The sequence below is a fragment of the Adiantum capillus-veneris genome, chromosome 13 (genome assembly GCF_014529385.1).
Source record: "Adiantum capillus-veneris isolate H3 chromosome 13, ASM1452938v2, whole genome shotgun sequence".
NCBI lineage: Eukaryota > Viridiplantae > Streptophyta > Polypodiopsida > Polypodiales > Pteridaceae > Adiantum > Adiantum capillus-veneris.
The window spans coordinates 4,479,985-4,497,806 of NC_140943.1; the positions used below are offsets into that span (position 1 = coordinate 4,479,985).

Here is a 17,822-nt window from a genome sequence, read left to right on the forward strand (position 1 = left end):
AACGATACTTTGGACCCTTCAAAGTGATCGAGAAAATCAATGAAATATGATATAGGCTTGAGCTTCCTACTCATTAGAGAATACATAATGCATTTCATGTAAGCTTGTTAAAGCCTTATGTGGGACAGGTACCAGAAGAATTCATCATTGAAGATCCTCCAGAAGTCGAAGAAACATAGCAAATTATTGAACCTGAACAGATTCTATTTCATAAGGATGGAACTACAAGAAGCTGTCTTGTAGTGCATAAGTTTTTGCTCAAATCATAGTCAACTTTGCTTGAGTCTCAAAAGGTGCAATCTGTGAAGGTCCCCTAGTGAATGGTATCCCTTTTCGAAGCGGGTGTGGAATGGTGAAGCAATCTTTGCAAACTTTTGAATGAACTGCCTGTAATAAGAGCATAATCCCAAAAAAGCTCCTTGCATCATGTACATTTCTCAAAGGACGCCAATCTCGAATAGATGCCACTCTAGCTGGATCCATGCTAAGTTGCTAACACCGTTGGACGAAACAATATGCCCCAGAAAGTGTCTTTGATGAAAAGAACTTAGTTTTCTTCCCTTTGATAACCAATTTTTGTTATTGTAATGTCCAAAAAATGCTCTAGATGTTCTTCTTAGGATTGGAGAAAACAATGATGTCATCAAAAGGTATTCCCACAAACTATCGATACTCTCTAAAGGTCCGATCCAGCACCCTAATGAACGTTGCAAGAGGTCAGCCAATCTGTAGTTATTCAAGTCCACATTGCCATTCTTTTCGCCAGTGGACTAGAGAAAGGCGAATTTCAACCCTCGATAATAGATAAAATCAAGGAACAGGTAAGGATGATCACAGAGTAAGAGAAACTGAGTGTGGCAAAGACATCTTCATGGGCGGAGATGATAAGGACACAGAAAAAGGCGGACGAAGCCGAAAAATGGATTCAGGTCACCAAGAAAGGGAAAGGTCAAGAAACTCCTTGTACACCGACGCTTATCAATGTGCGCGTATGTCGCACGTGTCAATGCAAGGAACTTGCCGATACACCGCGTGCGAGCCACAAATGGCTCCAAGCACACAACAAGCCTAAACTAGTAAGCTGAAAGATGACGATGGTGTGTCACTCACCGCTCTATGCTTGCTTCGTGGAGATTCCTCGCCGCGAAGAAGAGGGAGACGCCGCTACGCCGCGCTCAACTGCCTCGCCGCCCTCGTGTCGCCACAATGCTCGATCGCACACTCTCTCTCTCTCTCTCTCTCTCTCTCTCTCTCTCTCTCTCGCATACACACACACAAGGAGATGAAGAAGAAGAAGATGGAGATGGAGCAAGAGCACTCTTCAATTGCACAAATGAGAGAATGAGTGAATTTTAGGGTTAGTTGACTTTTATATGAGCTCACCCCATTCACACTTGGGCGCCCATGCTTAGCCAACTAATCCCTTGAATCTTCTAGTTAGAGTGCATCTCTCATCAGCAATCACTCTTACCCTTTCCCTATTGGACTGACAAGCCCGGTACCTGACTCTACCAAGTGAATAATACAACGTCCGTCATAGGTGATATGGTGTCCCTGAGCCGTGAGGGTTAACATGCCCCCCTTCCTGATGTAGATTCCGTCCTCGAAAGCTATTGAGTTGAAGCTCGTTCGTCGAGGTGGAAGAGCATTTGAGATGAATGTCCTTAGCCTTCTTCAGTCACTGCAAAATCAAACAACATTGTCACAGTAATTGCATTCTCATATAGAATTAAAAAGCATATGCAGTTTTAGGTAGTCAAATTGATTGGTAACAGAATTTTAAACCATTTGTCAGCAATAAATATTAAATTGCAATATAATCAAATGCAGAAACAGATGTAACGGTAAAAAATTAATCAAGTTTGGGGTCGCTAATTTAACGGTCGAAAGGCACTAGAGATCGACTATTAATACCATGGGTAAGCTTCTTAATTTTCTTTGGTCAATTAAGTTGTTTAGTCGCGAGAGCCAAGTATTACATGTTCGAGGGTTGATAGAGGCTATACCTATAAGACCTTGTAGTTAAGCTACGATAAAAGGAATTTCTCATGAAATCATCGCCTTGACTGATTACTTTTTCTTTGACCTCCCAAAGTCTTTTCACAGTGATTCAATTTTGATGTGTGTGCTTATTTTGTATGCCTTGGGTTTTTTGCTTTTCAAGGAAAAGCGTCCACACTGGGAACCTCTAGGGCTCTAGTACCATAGGTGATACATGTGAGTGAAGTAGGAAATCAAGCTGAGGTTTCTCTTCCAGCTCCCAGTGATTACCTACGGAGCAGAGATCATGGGGACACACGACCAAAAGCAATTATTACCGCTCCAACGCCTCGTGGGCACAGGAATGAGGTGGTTGGTGGGAAAAGCGGCAAAGTCGACGACAGTCGCAGTGTCGACCCTGCATCACGAACTGAATGTCCCCCCTGTCGTCGCCTTCTGCGGTGCCCAACAGAAGCGTGCGTATGACATGTTCGGATCGGTTAGCACGCTCATTAGGGACCTAGTTGCAACCATCCCTAAGTCGCGGAAGGGGTGGGCGTGGACAACGAGGACGGACAGGTGGTTCCGGCAACACTGTCCAGCGGCGACTGCGGAGATGGCCAGGGAACTGATATGGGAGAAGTGGGACTCAAGGGCCGACTGTGCCTCTCTGACCAATTACAAGCTCCGTGGGATGAATATCACACGTAAGTATCTTTTCCGGTGTAACTTATCTTCGAGTATGAAGCGTGACGGCGAGCGCCTCCTATTGCTAGCTAGAATAGGAGGATTAAGACTAGTGGATAAGGTGTTACCGAGGGGGAGTGCATGCCCCCTGTGCAATGACTTGGAGGGCGGGCAATCAATTGACCATATCGTGTTGAACTGCCCGACCCTGACCCGAGCTCGAGATGAACGTCTCGGCGGAATGCTTGATACCATTCAGGACCTGCAGATCTCGGTGGGTGTCGCTCTTAGTGACGGGGAATTTACCACTATCCTCCTTGGTGGGGAGGCTCGCGGAGTTAGGTTGACCCATTGGGTTAACCCACATCCGCATTCGAGGGGAGCAGTTGCAGGGCACCACCTTGTAGCAGCTTTCCTTGGTGAGGCAATACCACAGTATCAAAGAGCATTGAACGCTAGGTTACTAACCTAACGGACCGATTGGATGAATCGGAGATAAATCAGATCCCCCCTACGCCTAAGGAAGGGGGAAAGGACGAAATTCTCCTTAGTAGCAAAAAGTTTTTAAACTATGTGCGAAAACTGAATGACTTGATGATACTGTTGGGGTATAGGCGTCTGTGCCTTGCCCGGCTGCCCAGAGTCTGGGCGCCCACTGACTTGTACACCTTATACATAGCATAAGTGTATAGAGGGCTGCTCACTCTTTTGAGTCTCCCCACCCATATCTGTGTGTCGTGTGTCTCCTTCTCTCTCTCACTCTCCGTTTGTGGTGCTCCCCGATCCCCTTCAATTGGTATTAGAGCGTAGGTGCGGAGGGAGCGCGTGTGCACAGTCACGACGACAGCGGAGAGCCAGTTTCATTCCCGAAACCGCGTCTGCGCGCGCGCGCGCACTTTCAAGAGTGTAAACAGGGTTTCGACTTCGGCATCGGCAAATTCAGCTTTTCGAGAGCGTTTCCACTAGGTGTCTTGGCGTTTTACCCCCCTTTCGTAGCCATTTGAGCCATCAAAAACTTCATTCGAGCTACGGTTGAGGAGCTGCATTTTTCAGCCCTCTTTTGGCAGTTTATGCTGCGTTTTTGGGTCGAAACGGAGGTTTTTTGGCATAGCTTTCACACCCGGAGTCGGATACATGTGATCCAGGAGCACGCTCCGGACGTGCTCGTCATATCAGAATTGTAAAATTCTGAACGCTGAATTTTCTGCAGCAGCAGATGCAGTTGTTTATTGTGTGTCGAAGATTCCACACATGGTTTGCTCTCAGATGTGAGAGTGATATTTGCTGCAAGTTTCCTCACAGGTGGGAGGATAGGATGTATGCCTTATGTGGTTTGATGCTGAGGGAGACTAATGTGATTGCATTTTGAGCTCGGCAATGTATGCCTTGAGCATGTTTTTTGGCAGTCACAGGTAGAGCAGATATTTGTGTACTAGATTTGCAGGTGTTTGCAATGATGTATGCAAAGTGTGGAGATTGGTGCATGCATTTGGAGTGCGGTTTGATGCGCTTTGGTTGCTCATGGTTTTGAGCGTGCAGTCAGTTTGGTTACTGGTTTTGTGGCCGTTTTACTTACGAAACTCTGGCGAAATTTTCCCAGGAGTTTTATGCGTATCATTTATGCGATCTAGGTAGAGATTGCGGGTTGCACTCAGCATTTGCGTGCGGTGTTCTCTCCAGGTGGGAGATTTGTGCGTGTGTATGCATCGATACCGCACAGTGTGGGCTTGGTGATTAGCTCACGGTTTGACAGGCGTACAGTTATCTTGACACACTCACAAGAGTGAATGTTATGATGTATGCTTGTGTGGCTACGAGCTAGGTAGCCGGATTCGAGCACTTATGGCTTGAGGTTTTTCAGCAGGTTTCAGCTACAGGTTTACAAGTTTACAGGCAGGTTTGAGGGCTTATTTGGGCGCTTGAATTTTCAGCCATTGTTTCCTCTTTGCAGGTATCCATGTATGGCTCAGTTGTAGGCTGATCTGGGACACGTTTGTGACTTGTTTATGCAGCTGTTTAAGAGCTGAATTTTGGGGCTGATTTGCAGCCATATCTTACAGCCATATTTGCAGACTTTTGTTGATGCGATTCGAGCCAGTTTAGGGCTGATTTGGTCGACATTTGCTACTCATTGTTGGTTGCTCTTTTGCGAGCATTATGGCTGATTTTTCATTTGACTTCCAGAGTTATGGTGTGACACAGTTTGATGGTGCAGATTTTGTTGCTTGGAAGGAGCATATGCTTGTTGCATTGGCGGATTTGGGGCAGGATAAACCCTTGTGTGGTTTATCGGCGAAGCCCAATTCTATGCTTGATGATGATTGACAGGATCTTGATGAGTTAGCCATGTCTACGATTTGTTTGCATCTGGTTGAGTCTGTTTACTGGCAGGTCTCGAGGGAGACTACAACTCATGCTTTATGGCAGAGTTTACATGCTATGTACGCGACATCCATGTCTACAGGGGAGTCTAGTCCCACTTCTATGTCCATGGGAGATATTAGTCCCACACGCAAGTCTCGACGGCATAGAGACTTGACATGTTGGCATTGTGGACATAGAGGGCACATTAGGCGTCGATGTTTCAGGCGTTTGAGACAACGGAGGCGACAGATGCGTGAAGCAGATTTGGGCATGACAGATGCTAGTGAGATCAGTACGGTGGTTACTGAGTATGCTTGTGACGACGATGTCACATTTACATCTAGCTTGTCTTCAGACGATCTTATGTCTACGGATTGCATATCGGATTGCACATTGTCTTCACAGTGGTTACTAGATTCAGATGCTACATTCCATGTCACGTCGCATCGTGAGTGGTTTAGCACGTTTTCTAGTGGGAGACTTGGTTGTGTGCACATGGCTGATAGTGTTGTGTATGACATTGAGGGTGCAGGAGACATATGTTTGTCCTTGCCCAGTGGTATGAGATTTACCCTGCGTCATGTGCGTTATGTGCCAGATCTGAGACGGGATTTGATCTCAGTCAGACAGTTACGGGATAGTGGATGTCGGGTATCGCTGCTTGAGCGATCTTTTGTGATGCATTTGGGTTCGCTAGTGATTGGGAGAGGTGCCAGGAGTGGTACAGGCTACCCATTGCATGTGGATCACGTGAGACGGTGTTGTCTCTGTGATCATGCAGCCAGGTAGAGAGCGAGAGAGCAGGCGAGTCTCTTTTGCTCATGGGTTGCAGGGTGCTTTGCATGGAGTGCAGAGTAGTGAGCTCGTTGTGCACACAGTTGGGGCACGACTTGAGCAGTCACACAGAGTTGTGAGGACAAAGTCAGACATGCATGCTTTGCTAGTGACTGAGCAAAGCAGAGAGTCAGTTGTGCGAGATACTTCTATGCATGATAGACAGGTAGAGCGGTCTTGCTCTAGTGAGTCATGACAGGAGGACGTTGTGCAAGAGTCTATGCATACGGAGTTAGAGCATGAGAGCTCTAGTGAGTCACAGCAGATTGAGTGGTTATGTTTGCAGTGGATGATTGCAGAGGAGACTGAGATGTCAACGATTATGCAGTCATTCCTTTCTATGCTCGACAGTGAGCATGGGGATATAGTTTTGCAGGATATGTCTTCCAGCAGACACCTAGAGCAGCTGGTTTGCTCTGAGGTTGCACGACAGGTTGATGCGTCTTTTGCGGACAGTCAGGAGATGCATGTGGCTGACACGCCTTGTCAGTCAGAGATGCCTATTGCCAGGGATATATATGTTGATGCATGCTCTGTAGAGCTAGCAGGGCCCGCTAGCATTGCATCGGCATTCGGTGGTCTCATGTATGAGATGCTGATCTTGAGACCGGATATCGCAGCTGCAGTGGGAGCATTTGCAGCTGGGGCTGTCAGTCGTTTGTTGACTGATGATGGCATAGTGCACGAGGGAGATATGCAGGTATTGCGTACATACTTGCAGTACGTGTGCGGTACGTCTGGTGGTGTATGGACTTACACGGGAGCAGGACAGCCGGATGCACACGATCACAGCCAGCCAACGGGCATCGGTTGAGAGCGGTTTTCTCTCACCTTTTGTAGTCTTTAGACTAGGTTCCCTTGCTTAAAGGCACAGTCGCCTTTAAGTGGGAGGTTGTTGGGGTATAGGCGTCTGTGCCTTGCCCGGCTGCCCAGAGTCTGGGCGCCCACTGACTTGTATACCTTATACATAGCATAAGTGTATAGAGGGCTGCTCACTCTTTTGAGTCTCCCCACCCATATCTGTGTGTCATGTGTCTCCTTCTCTCTCTCACTCTCCGTCTGTGGTGCTCCCCGATCCCCTTCAGATACTGGTACATGGGTTGCCTCATCGATGGGCAAGAAGAGTGAGGGAGACTCTAATTGTCACCGGATCGGGACTCCACCTACGAGCCGACATCCAAGCTGGGTATGGCAATTTCTCTCGAAAACCCGCCGGGGTGATCAAGGTTTTGGCAAGTGAGGGCAACCGAGTCTCGTAGTATCTGGATCCCTACGGGGCTCTTGGGCGCTGTCACGCCCCTAACGGGATCCGCCAGGGATCCCTCGGATTAACTAACGAGGGTGCAAGTCCTAAAATACTGGGCGGGCTATCCATCCCCAAGGCGGTGTCTAAGGTCTCTAATTGAGATTGAAATCAGTGACAAAAGCTTCACCTTGCGAGAGTAGGCCGGGCACCGTGCCCGGCTCCCCGGCTCGCTAAAGTAAAAAAAAAAGTTACACCTCCCCAGGCTCATCACACTAGTAAAATCCCTTTATAATACTTAAGCTAAAGGTCAATAGGGTCAAGCCTACTAGAAAGCCCTAGTACATTCCACACAATGCTGTCTAAATCGGATTAAGAACCTAAGTAACCATTGATTATTAGGAAGGCATTCCCCATGGTAATAAGAGAAGATCTCTACCACCTAATTTGATCAAACTAGCTTAGTCGGACTTGCTTGATTTTTAAACCTAGACAAGTGATTATGACAAAAATTACATTGAATTAAATGTCTGATACTAAGCAAATGTGCTGGATATTATGCTACCAATCACAATCAAAGTAGACAAACATGGATGCAAAAAGATAAGGGGCAATGCTAATGGACAAGAAACACCTGTTTGTGTTGATGGTCGCGCTTGATCTGAAATGTAAACGAGAGAAAGATCCCATGAAGGTTCAAATCCTAACCACAACAACACGTTCTTGTACACACTAGGAAACACAAAGAATACCTCTAGGAGGCACATCAATGGGAAAAAAGAACTTTGTTAATCACTCAACTCTAAAACAGAAACACTCCTATCGTACTAATCTTACCTACCCTCCATTACTCGAGTGATGAGGATCAAAGGTGTTTTATGACACAGGTTTCTGTTTCAGTGTACCGGATGTGAATCTGTAGGTCTGGGTCAATGTTTTGACTTTTATTATGCATGCTCGTTTGCTAATTGCTCTTGCTCTTTATTTTTTATTTTTTTGTGAGTATAAGTCTTTATATATACATTCTCTAAGATTGGGATATTGAGAGGTCAAGGAGGAAGGTTGAGAGGGGAGTGAGTGAATGTTGACTGTCAGCAAACACTCCCCGCTTCCTTGGGTAGGTCATACTGTTTGAAATGTGCTCGTCACCCTTTAAAACCAATTGTTCCAGTCGATAATAGGCAGGTTTTTTGCCAGTAGTTTTCTATTACCTTAGGTGCCTCGTCGAGTTGCAAGGGTGGTAAGGTACTTTTCCAGGATCGAACTTGAAGTGGTTCATGAGGTGATTCTTGAAGACTAGGAGGTGTGGATTTCTTTGTAGCTTTATGGAGGTCCACTATTGTAGGTGGAGGCTGTGGAGAAGCTTTTACCTCTGTGGATGCATTACATGAGAAGCTAGAAGCTTCATGGGACTCCCCCCTTCCTGAGCTAGGTGGAACAAATCGTTCTTTCTTCGATACCCAAACTAGCTCTGAAGCGGGTGTGTAGCATTCTGTAATTTTTTTCTTTCCTTGATTGTCAATTTATTTTGGAACTACAGGATTGGGCTTACATGGGTCAGGTGACAGGTAAGAATACAATCTACCTTTTGGCACCCAGATTGGATCATTTCCTTGATAGTAGCCTTGGGCTTCCAATAGTCGTTTAAGAATCCAACGCAACATTTCTTTACATTTCTAAGGGGGAATGGAACGTTTCTTACAAGGCTTCTGTTTTTTAACACTAGCTATGGTCGCTAAAGAAGCTTTAGGGACCCACTTGTGTGTTTTCTTCGTTACATTAGAATGAGTCTTGCCAAAAGCTATATACATTGCTTCTAGCATATTTAAAGGTACGAGTGGTGGCATTTCATTGCCCTCAGGTGTTTCCCAGGTTGTCCTCCTATTTCCCCAAGTGTCTATGGTTGTTGCTAGGTGGACCCAATCCACATTGTCCGACTCAGTCATCCTAGGTAGTACATCCATATAAGGAGAATCTTCCCCAACATCAGTGTCCGCTTTACACGTGTAACAATAGTGCAATGGGGCAGAGTGAACTGTGGTGTCAGATCTATGATCAATTATAAACCTGTTTCCTAGAGGATGTGCTCGACCAGTAACAAGATCCACTCGAATGACATAATCTTGGAATTGCAAGTAGACATGGTTTTTAGACCAGTCATGCGCCATTTTTGCTTCCCTCATGAAAGGACGTCCTAAGATCATCTCCGATGCCATAGTGTGCTTGGAGAAATCCATAACAATGAAGGTAACTCTTATTTTATGTCCAAAGACCTTGATCTTGAGATCGTCTAGCATCCCAATAGTTAACAATAGACGCATTGGCCATCTTCACTACTATGGTTGTGGTCACAAGGTGAGGTCTTCCCATAGTTTCCCAACAATTTTTAGTCACAATGCTAACCCCAGCGCCACCATCAAGGATTCCCTTCACAGTTAATCCCTTAGTAGTGATTGGTATGGTCGCATTGGATTCATCACCCTCAAAGTATTGTCCCAACTTGTTTACAGGTATTTCTATAACAAGGTTCTCATCTAGGTTGGGTTGTGGATCTAAGTGTTCCTCCTCTATTGGCATCTCTCCAGCTCTATCCATCTGTGCAAATTGTGGTAGCCCAAACTTTAGTTCTCCATTGAGGAAGGCTCGAAGAGCTAAGACTAGCTTAGGGTCTTTATATAGTTTGGACATGATGGTGGTTCTAACTTCAGAAGACATGAAATCCATCAATTTGGCAATGTTTAACGGCACCTCTTGGACTTCAGTCCCTTGACGTGGGGAAGATGGGATCTCCATTTCTTCGATAGGATCAGGTAGTTCCTCTGTAAACATTCTTTCCATCAAGAAGTGAGTACACCCACTTTCCCATTACTTTAAGTCACTTTCTTCTTGGATGACACCAGGTATAGCTAAGGGTCTATGGACTTGGTGAGGTTGATGTTGCATAGGGTAGACGGTGTCTGTAATCTGGATCTGCCTAGGTGCTGGTTCTAGATCCCTTTGGGTATCTTCTACCAAACTCCTTAATTGCTTGACTCGCTCAATCTCCTCTGTAGGGTTTGGATAAGTTTCTATCTTCTTCTTGGATCTTGGCCATTGTGGCTCATGAAGATCTTTATTGTTGGTTTCTATCTTAGTGGTCGTTTTGGTCTCCATGGTTTCACCTGAATCCGAATCCTGTTCAGCATCGTTCATATATACGGGGTTTTCACCAGTCCCTATGTTGGTCTTTGAACTGGGGTCCGACTTCGCTGTTTTTTGCGATCTCTTCCTTCGTGTTTTCTTCTTTTTTTGAGATTGGGCAATTGATGCCGTGTCTCTTTCCTCGAGAATATAATTTTGATTTTGGAGCATCGATCGTGTGAGTACGTTTATTGGTACCACAGGTGTACTTTGGGATGGCTCCTCGGTAACTTCAATCAAGTTTAATGGCGTGATCTTCGGTGCATTTGGATTATTTGGACATTGGACAATCAAATGATCTATGCCACATCGATTACACATGAGTATTGGCATTGTAGAGGTGCTCGCTTGATTGGTTTGCATTAGTGTGGCGTTCTTTTGTAGCCTAATAGGACACTCGGCTACATGATGTGGACCTCCACACTCATAGAATTGAAGAGGTGGTCTCTAGTAGTATATTTGATGTTTTGGCCTCTTGCCGCAAGAGCAGCTACTTGATATATAGGTTTGACTTGTCCCCAATAGTCCTCCATGTAGTATTGTGAATGTTCTTCAAGCACATCCAGCTCATAGGCAATATTAGGATCTATATCTTCCTTACAGCCTTCCAAACAAGCAATAGATGACTCACAACCCACTTGATGGACAGAAGTGATTCTCGGATGTGGTGGTTGCGGTCCTAGCACTGGAGGTGGTAAAGGTGTTGTTTGAATAACATTTTGGGTCCTAGGTACCATGTGTTGTGCTGTTTGTTCAAGAGGTGGGGCCGACATCAATGCAGGCACTCGAGGTGTGTCTATCCATGCTAAGGTTGGTTTATTGGCCATCACGCGCTTAAATACTATGCAATCCTTAGCTTGATAAGCATACCTCCCACAGGCATTGCAGTTCTCATTGAATTTTACTCTAAAAGTAGGGCATTCACTGGTACTATGCGGTCCATAGCATACTGAGCACCATTATTGAAAGTTAACCGCTTAATTTTTTAAGTGTACGTTTTCACTCGTGTTTTTTACGTTTTTAATGTTTGATTTTTTTTATAATTAAAGTGTGTGATAACTCAAAACGAGCGTATCACTTAGAGGGTCGCTGTGTGCTTTACATCACAATTTTCGGGCATCTGAAGTTTTGTTGGTCCTCAAAAAATCGATTTTTAGCTACGTGTGAAGTTAAAATTCGTAATTGTAAAAGGCGACTGAGGCCTAGACCTGAGCGTGAGCTTGGGCTTGGGTCTGGACTTGGGTCTTTTTTTTTTAAATTATTATTATTTTTTAAAAAAAGGATAAGGTCGCCGCGGCCTGCGCCAGAGCACACACACACTCTATCTACCTACTTCTAACTAATACACCTACTGTTACACACTAACACACTCTATTAACTCTCACAGATCTACTTCCTACTTATTGTACTCAAAAAACTAACAACCTTAGTACACAGAGAATAAACACAGTACCTTTGAAAACTCCATTAACAAAAAAAACTAACAACCTTAATACATAGAGAATAAACACAGTACCTTTGAAAACTCCATTACCAAAAAAAATACACAGTACAACACCAAATCCTTCTTCTCAACACACACACCCTCCTTCCTTACCTTTCCTACAATAGAAATTGCACCACAAAAGAAGCACAGAGTGCCATTCAAGCTTAGTGTATCGCATTCCCCAACAATGGCGCCAAAAATGTGCGCGTATGTCGCACGTGTCAATGCAAGGAACTTGCCGATACACCGCGTGCGAGCCACAAATGGCTCCAAGCACACAACAAGCCTAAACTAGTAAGCTCAAAGATAACGATGGTGTGTCACTCACCGCTCTACGCTTGCTTCGTGGAGGATTCCTCGCCGCGAAGAAGAGGGAGACGCCACTACGCCGCGTCAACCGCCTCGCCGCCGTCGTGCCGCCGCAATGCTCGATCGTACACTCTCTCTCTCTCTCTCTCGCATACACACACACACACACAAGGAGATGAAGAAGAAGAAGATGGAGATGGAGCAAGAGCACTCTTCAATTGCACAAATGAGAGAATGAGTGAATTTTAGGTTTAGTTGACTTTTATATGAGCTCACCCCATTTACACTTGGGCGCCCATGCTTAGCCAACTAATCCCTTGAATGTTCCAGTTAGAGTGCGCCTCTCATCGGCGATCACTCTTACCCTTTCCCTATTGGACCGACAAGCCCGGTACCTGACTCTACCAAGTGAATAATAGAACGTCCGTCGAAGGTGATATGGTGTCCGTGAGCCGTGAGGGTTAACAATCAACATGAACCTCGAAGAGGAACAAAGAAGGCGGATGCGAGCACTGCATGTGAGAGTGACCGGTCTCAAGGACATAAACAATGTGGAGAAAGAGGTCACAAGCCTTACATCCATGATGGGGATGGAGAAGCCTTTGCACACAAAGGCATGGAGGGTAGGGGAGAGCTCTCATATTACGCTTCTCCTCGTTGGAAGAAAAGAAGGAATTCTTGAGGAAGAGGCCTACTCTCAAAAAGACATGCATTTTCCTCGGTGATGACTTGACTCTCTCACAGCTCGCACATGTGAGAGAGGTAATGCCAGGGATTACAGCGGCAAGGGAGAAGGGAAAGATGGCCTTCTATAGAGATGGACGGGTGGTGATTTTAGAGCGGCGCACTGCATGATGGTGCGAGACCTATGGGACCACATTGAAGATGGCTACCTGGAATTGTAATGGGTCTATGAGGTTGGACGTGGGTGCATTTGAGGACAGTTTCAAAGACAAGGATATTGTATTCTTCTGAGAGAGTCATCAAGCCCCTGGACAGGTGATGCCACATGTGGTGGGATACAGATGGGAGACAGCTCAGAGAACAAATGCGAGATCTGAGCATAGGAGTAGAGGTTCAGGAGAAGTAGCAGTGCAATTCAGAGAGGAACTACAATAATTACTGCATATTGTACGAAGAGATGATCATGCTAGATATATGTGGGTGAGACTGAGAGCTGACACAGGTCGATTCCTATATATTGCCATATGTTACTTTCCTCCCAGTACATCAGTGTATGCTGCATCAAGAGGGCAGTCGCCTTTCTCTATACTAGATGATGACATATGGGAGTTTTCTAGGGATGGTGATATCATCGTCCTAGGGGACTTTAATGCCCGAACGGGCAACTCGCAGACAATCTTCTACGACACTTCAGGTGAGATGCTTAGAGAGCTGGATGTGGGTGAGTTGAGACTTGACAGATGCTTAGATGACAGAGAGCAGACGGAGTATGGAAGATACTTCATAGAAATGACGACTACACATGGATTAGCCATACTTAATGGCTTACAGCGATTTCCTGGAGCAGCCGGTTTCACATGCTTTCCACATAGACATGGGGCTAGTACAGTGGATTATGTTATGACACAACCGAGCTTTGTCCCCTGCATTCAAGATTTCACAGTGGGAGCTAGGCCAGTGGGCATAGCAGTAGATCATGCTCTTTTGACACTGTCCGTTAAATTTGAGTATAGTATAACCCAGACATCAGGAGGTAGGTCACACACCCGCTATACATTTACACCAGAGACTGATTTCGTTTATACAGAGGAGATCTGGGACCGTCTATTGGAAGGCATAGCTGGCACAAATGGTATAGGCCTCTCAGTGGAGGAGTGCACCACTCTACTGACTGAGACACTGCATGGGGCTGCATTAGTGGCATACCCACAGGCTCAGCCGGGCAAGAGACAACATTCTGGGAGCATGCCCCAGAATAGTTGGTATGATGAGGAGTGCAGAGAAATGAGAGCCCAGATTCAGAGGGATCTTCTCTTAGGAGTCATCACTTACAGACTCTCGGATTGCTTTCCGACGCCTTGTGCGACGGAAGAAGCGAGCTTACCTATCTCAGATGGAGCGAGACTTATATCAGATGTTCTTGAGTAGGGACTCAGGAGAGGCATGGCGACTCTTCCGTGAGCACTTCCCTCCCTCAGTGATTACTTCACTTGATGTGTGGGGCCAATATGTGACATCATTATATACGGTTCTTGGACAGGAACCCCTTCCAGACCCTACCAAGCGTTGCCCAGCTACGAGCACTTTCTTTACATCGGAGATGGTACAAAGGGCCATCGACAGGACGAGGACCGGGAAGGCATATGATCATGACGGTCCAGTAGCGGAGCACTTTATACATGCCAGGGATATGCTGATGGAGGTTCTTGCAGTGTTGTTCAATCGTGCCATGTGTGAGGGATTACCTGAGACTTGGAGGTTGTCTAATATTGTGCCCATCTTCAAGGCTGGTGACCCTACAGAGCCTTGGAACTACCGCACTATTATGGTTGGACACACATTGGCACGGTTGTATGCATCTATTCTGGAGCAACACTTGAGTAATTGGGCAGAGGGCGAGGGTGTACGAGCAAAGGGCCAGGCCGGCTTCAGGAGGGGTTTCTCCACTCTTGATCATATTTTGACACTCAGGGCCATCACTGAGGAGGGCAGAGCACATGGGAGACGGATCTATTGTAGCTTTGTGGATTTTCGCAAAGCATTTGACATGGTACCAAGAGCTCGATTGATGCGCATACTACAGGAGATGGGGGTGCCCATAAAGGTGATTTGGGGGATTATGGCTTTGTACAGATCAGTGATGGGACATGTGCGCACTCTGGAAGGGGTGTCTGATTTAGTTCACTCTACTATTGGAGTGAAACAGGGCTGCCCATTGTCTCCTACTCTAGTTGGTATGTATGTTGATGAGGTGTCTGATTACATGGACAGAGAGGGTGACAGGGGTGCCCAGCTGGCAGGGACGTGGATCCCATTGTTGCTATATGCTGATGATATTGTGCTGATATCTGACTCACCAAAAGGTATGCAATGACATTTGGATGCACTACGCAGTTTTGCAGAGGATAGTGGATTGTATGTAAACCTAGGTAAAACCAAGGTTATGGTGTTTAACACCACACCGCAATGGGTCAGGAGATCAGTACCTACTTTCAAATATGGTCAGGAGATTGTGGAGTATACAGATGCATACACTTACCTGGGGGTAGTCTTTACTGCGCCGAGATTTTCTTTGAGAAGAGCAGCAGAGACTAGACTAACTAGAGCTGGTGCGGCTCTAGGAGGAATGGAGAGGATGTGTTCGGAGGTTCAGTTCCAGGAACCTAGGACAAAGTTATGGCTCTTTGATACTTTGGTTGCCTCTACTATGTTATATGGGGTGCAGGTGTGGGGACGTTCTGTAGGCCAGGATGGTTGGAGGCGTATGGAGAAGCCCCTGGTATCTATGATCTCTCGATTGATTAGAGCCAAGGCTTCCGTACCGCATGATATCATTCGAGCAGAATTAGTTGCCCCCCCTATGGAGATTGAGGCGCTTACCATATCAGTCTCCTTTGTACACAGTCTGTGGGATACTACCAGAGACGGATATGCCAGGGTGGCTCTAGAGTCCTCCAGACAATTAGCTCTTAATGGGGATACATCATGCTGGTATGCATAGATGGCATCATGGTTTCAGACACATGGTTTCACCATGGACAGGTTGCCTCCTTTTCAATACTCTCTACAGGCACCCTTGAGGTCTTTGACGCGGGTAGAGATTAATAGACTCATTCGTCAGGATCTGATCCAGCTGGACACGAGGAGGACATGGATAGAGCCGATACAGGAGTTGGACACAAAGATGGCTTTCTATAGAGAGCATCTTCTCCACCTCACGGGGGAGGGTTTGTGATTCGACCTAGCTATATGGACACACATCTTCCTCATGGTTTGCGTTGTGCCATTGGCCAGATATGCACGTCCTCACATCAGCTTGAGATTGAGACTGGCAGATTCAGAGGGACACCAGCAGATAGCAGGATATGCCGCTTGTGCCATCTAGAGCTAGAGAGTCCCATAGTTACAGGGGACGGAGGGGACAGACCCTAGGGACGGGGGACGCCCGATTTCGGGACGGGGACGGGTGGGGACGGACGGCAAAAGGGCTGCCAGGCCGGAACGCAGGCAAAACGTCCCCGGGATGGCAGGGGACGGGAGGGGACGGCAGGAGACTTTTTTAAAAATTTCGATGTTTTATAAGCACATTTGCGTCTATATTACTCATGTTGTTTGGTCTAATTAGTGTAAATTTGTGGTCAAAGTGATGCTCTATGTGTGTTGCATGTGTGTAGGTCAAAAAATGCCAAAAAAAATCTTTTTTTTTTTTTGCCGTTCCGACCCCTGTCCCCGTTTCTTGACTTTTGCCGTCCCGTCCCCGTCCCCGTCCCCGTCCCCGTCCCCGTCCCCGTTCCCGACCCCGACCCCGACCCGCCGTCCCATGTAACTATGCCAGAGACAGAGGTACATTACATATGTCATTGCACAGTGTACTATGAGATACGAAGCCATTTTCATTGTCTATTCAGAGAAGGTTTTTGGCCTCTATCTAGGGTCATGAGTTATGAGGATGAGAGATGTCTTGGGCTATATCTACTTGAGTTACACAGGCATAGAGAAACTTTACTGAGGAGAGCTGAAGAGAGACAACCCCAGAGACAGATCACAGATTTCTTTACACTAGATAATGTACACCCAGAAGAACAGACAGAGGAGCAGCCAACAGTGGAGAGGTCTTCCCGCACTACTGGCATTCTCATAGACCGAGCATTGGAGCTAGGGAGATCTAGACGACCCCGATGGAGAAGAGGAGCTACACAGTTTCGAAGGGGGCTACAACAAAGGATTCGAGCCATACTTTTTCGTCGTCCAGAGTGCAGATGAAGATGGATCTCTACTTCCCTCCCATTTTGTCTACACATTGTACTGCTTAGTTCACACATTTCACGCCTTTCACCTTTCACACCTATCAACTTAGCTTAGGACTCCGCAGTATTTATATTTTGTTATGCTAGTTTAATTTATTTTGTTAATCTGACTTTGTATCAGATACACCGCATTGTAACTTTCTGGTCTCATAGGTCACTTTGGCCTTTTGAAGACGTTAATATAACATTTCATTTCATTTCATTTCTCTCTCTCTCTCTCTCTCTTTGGATAGTTTCCTACGATGTTAAAATTGTCTTCTTCTTCTTCTTCTTCTTCTCTATCTCTCTCAAACGAAAAAAAAGGGGGAAGTGTCAATCCATAAATTGGGAGAGTGCAGCATGGTTGAGAGTTTATGCATACTTAGTAGCATTTTTTGTTGCGACTGTGTGCATCCATCATTACAGCCAGTATGCCTTTAACACTTTTCAATTTGTCCTTTCAATGCAGAAACCCCCAGATTTACCTGGTAAATGTCCTTTCTTGGATACCAGAAAACCTTGTCCATATGGTGCAGCATGCCGATTTTCTGGGACCCATGACATGCTTACAGACTTGGCTTCAAGGCCCTTGGAGGCGGAGAAAGAGGAGCTTAATAATCTTAGAAAAGATTTTCAAAAGATTCTTTGGAAAAATCACGCTGTGTTCCCAAGAGCTGATGCGCAATTAATGTCTTTGGGAATTTTGGTACGTCTTAACACAAGCTTATTCTTGCATGATCTTGGTTTAGGAAAGATAGAAATGAAAAAT

At 45.9% G+C, this 17,822-nt stretch overlaps 1 protein-coding gene across 3 annotated transcripts in view; it reads left to right on the plus strand.

Moving 5' to 3' along the window:
- LOC147443541 (FMN-linked oxidoreductases superfamily protein) overlaps positions 1–17,822 on the plus strand; it is a 102,389-nt gene that overhangs the window by 60,371 nt on the left and 24,196 nt on the right. For all 3 annotated transcript variants that reach the window (XR_015189975.1, XM_086526341.1, XM_086526342.1), the window contains exon 3: positions 17,523–17,759. Coding sequence is in view for 2 of the 3 variants with exons in the window: in XM_086526341.1 (XP_086382467.1) it covers positions 17,523–17,759 (237 nt within the window). In the remaining variant the exon portion in view is untranslated. The remainder of the gene's footprint in view (positions 1–17,522; positions 17,760–17,822) is intronic.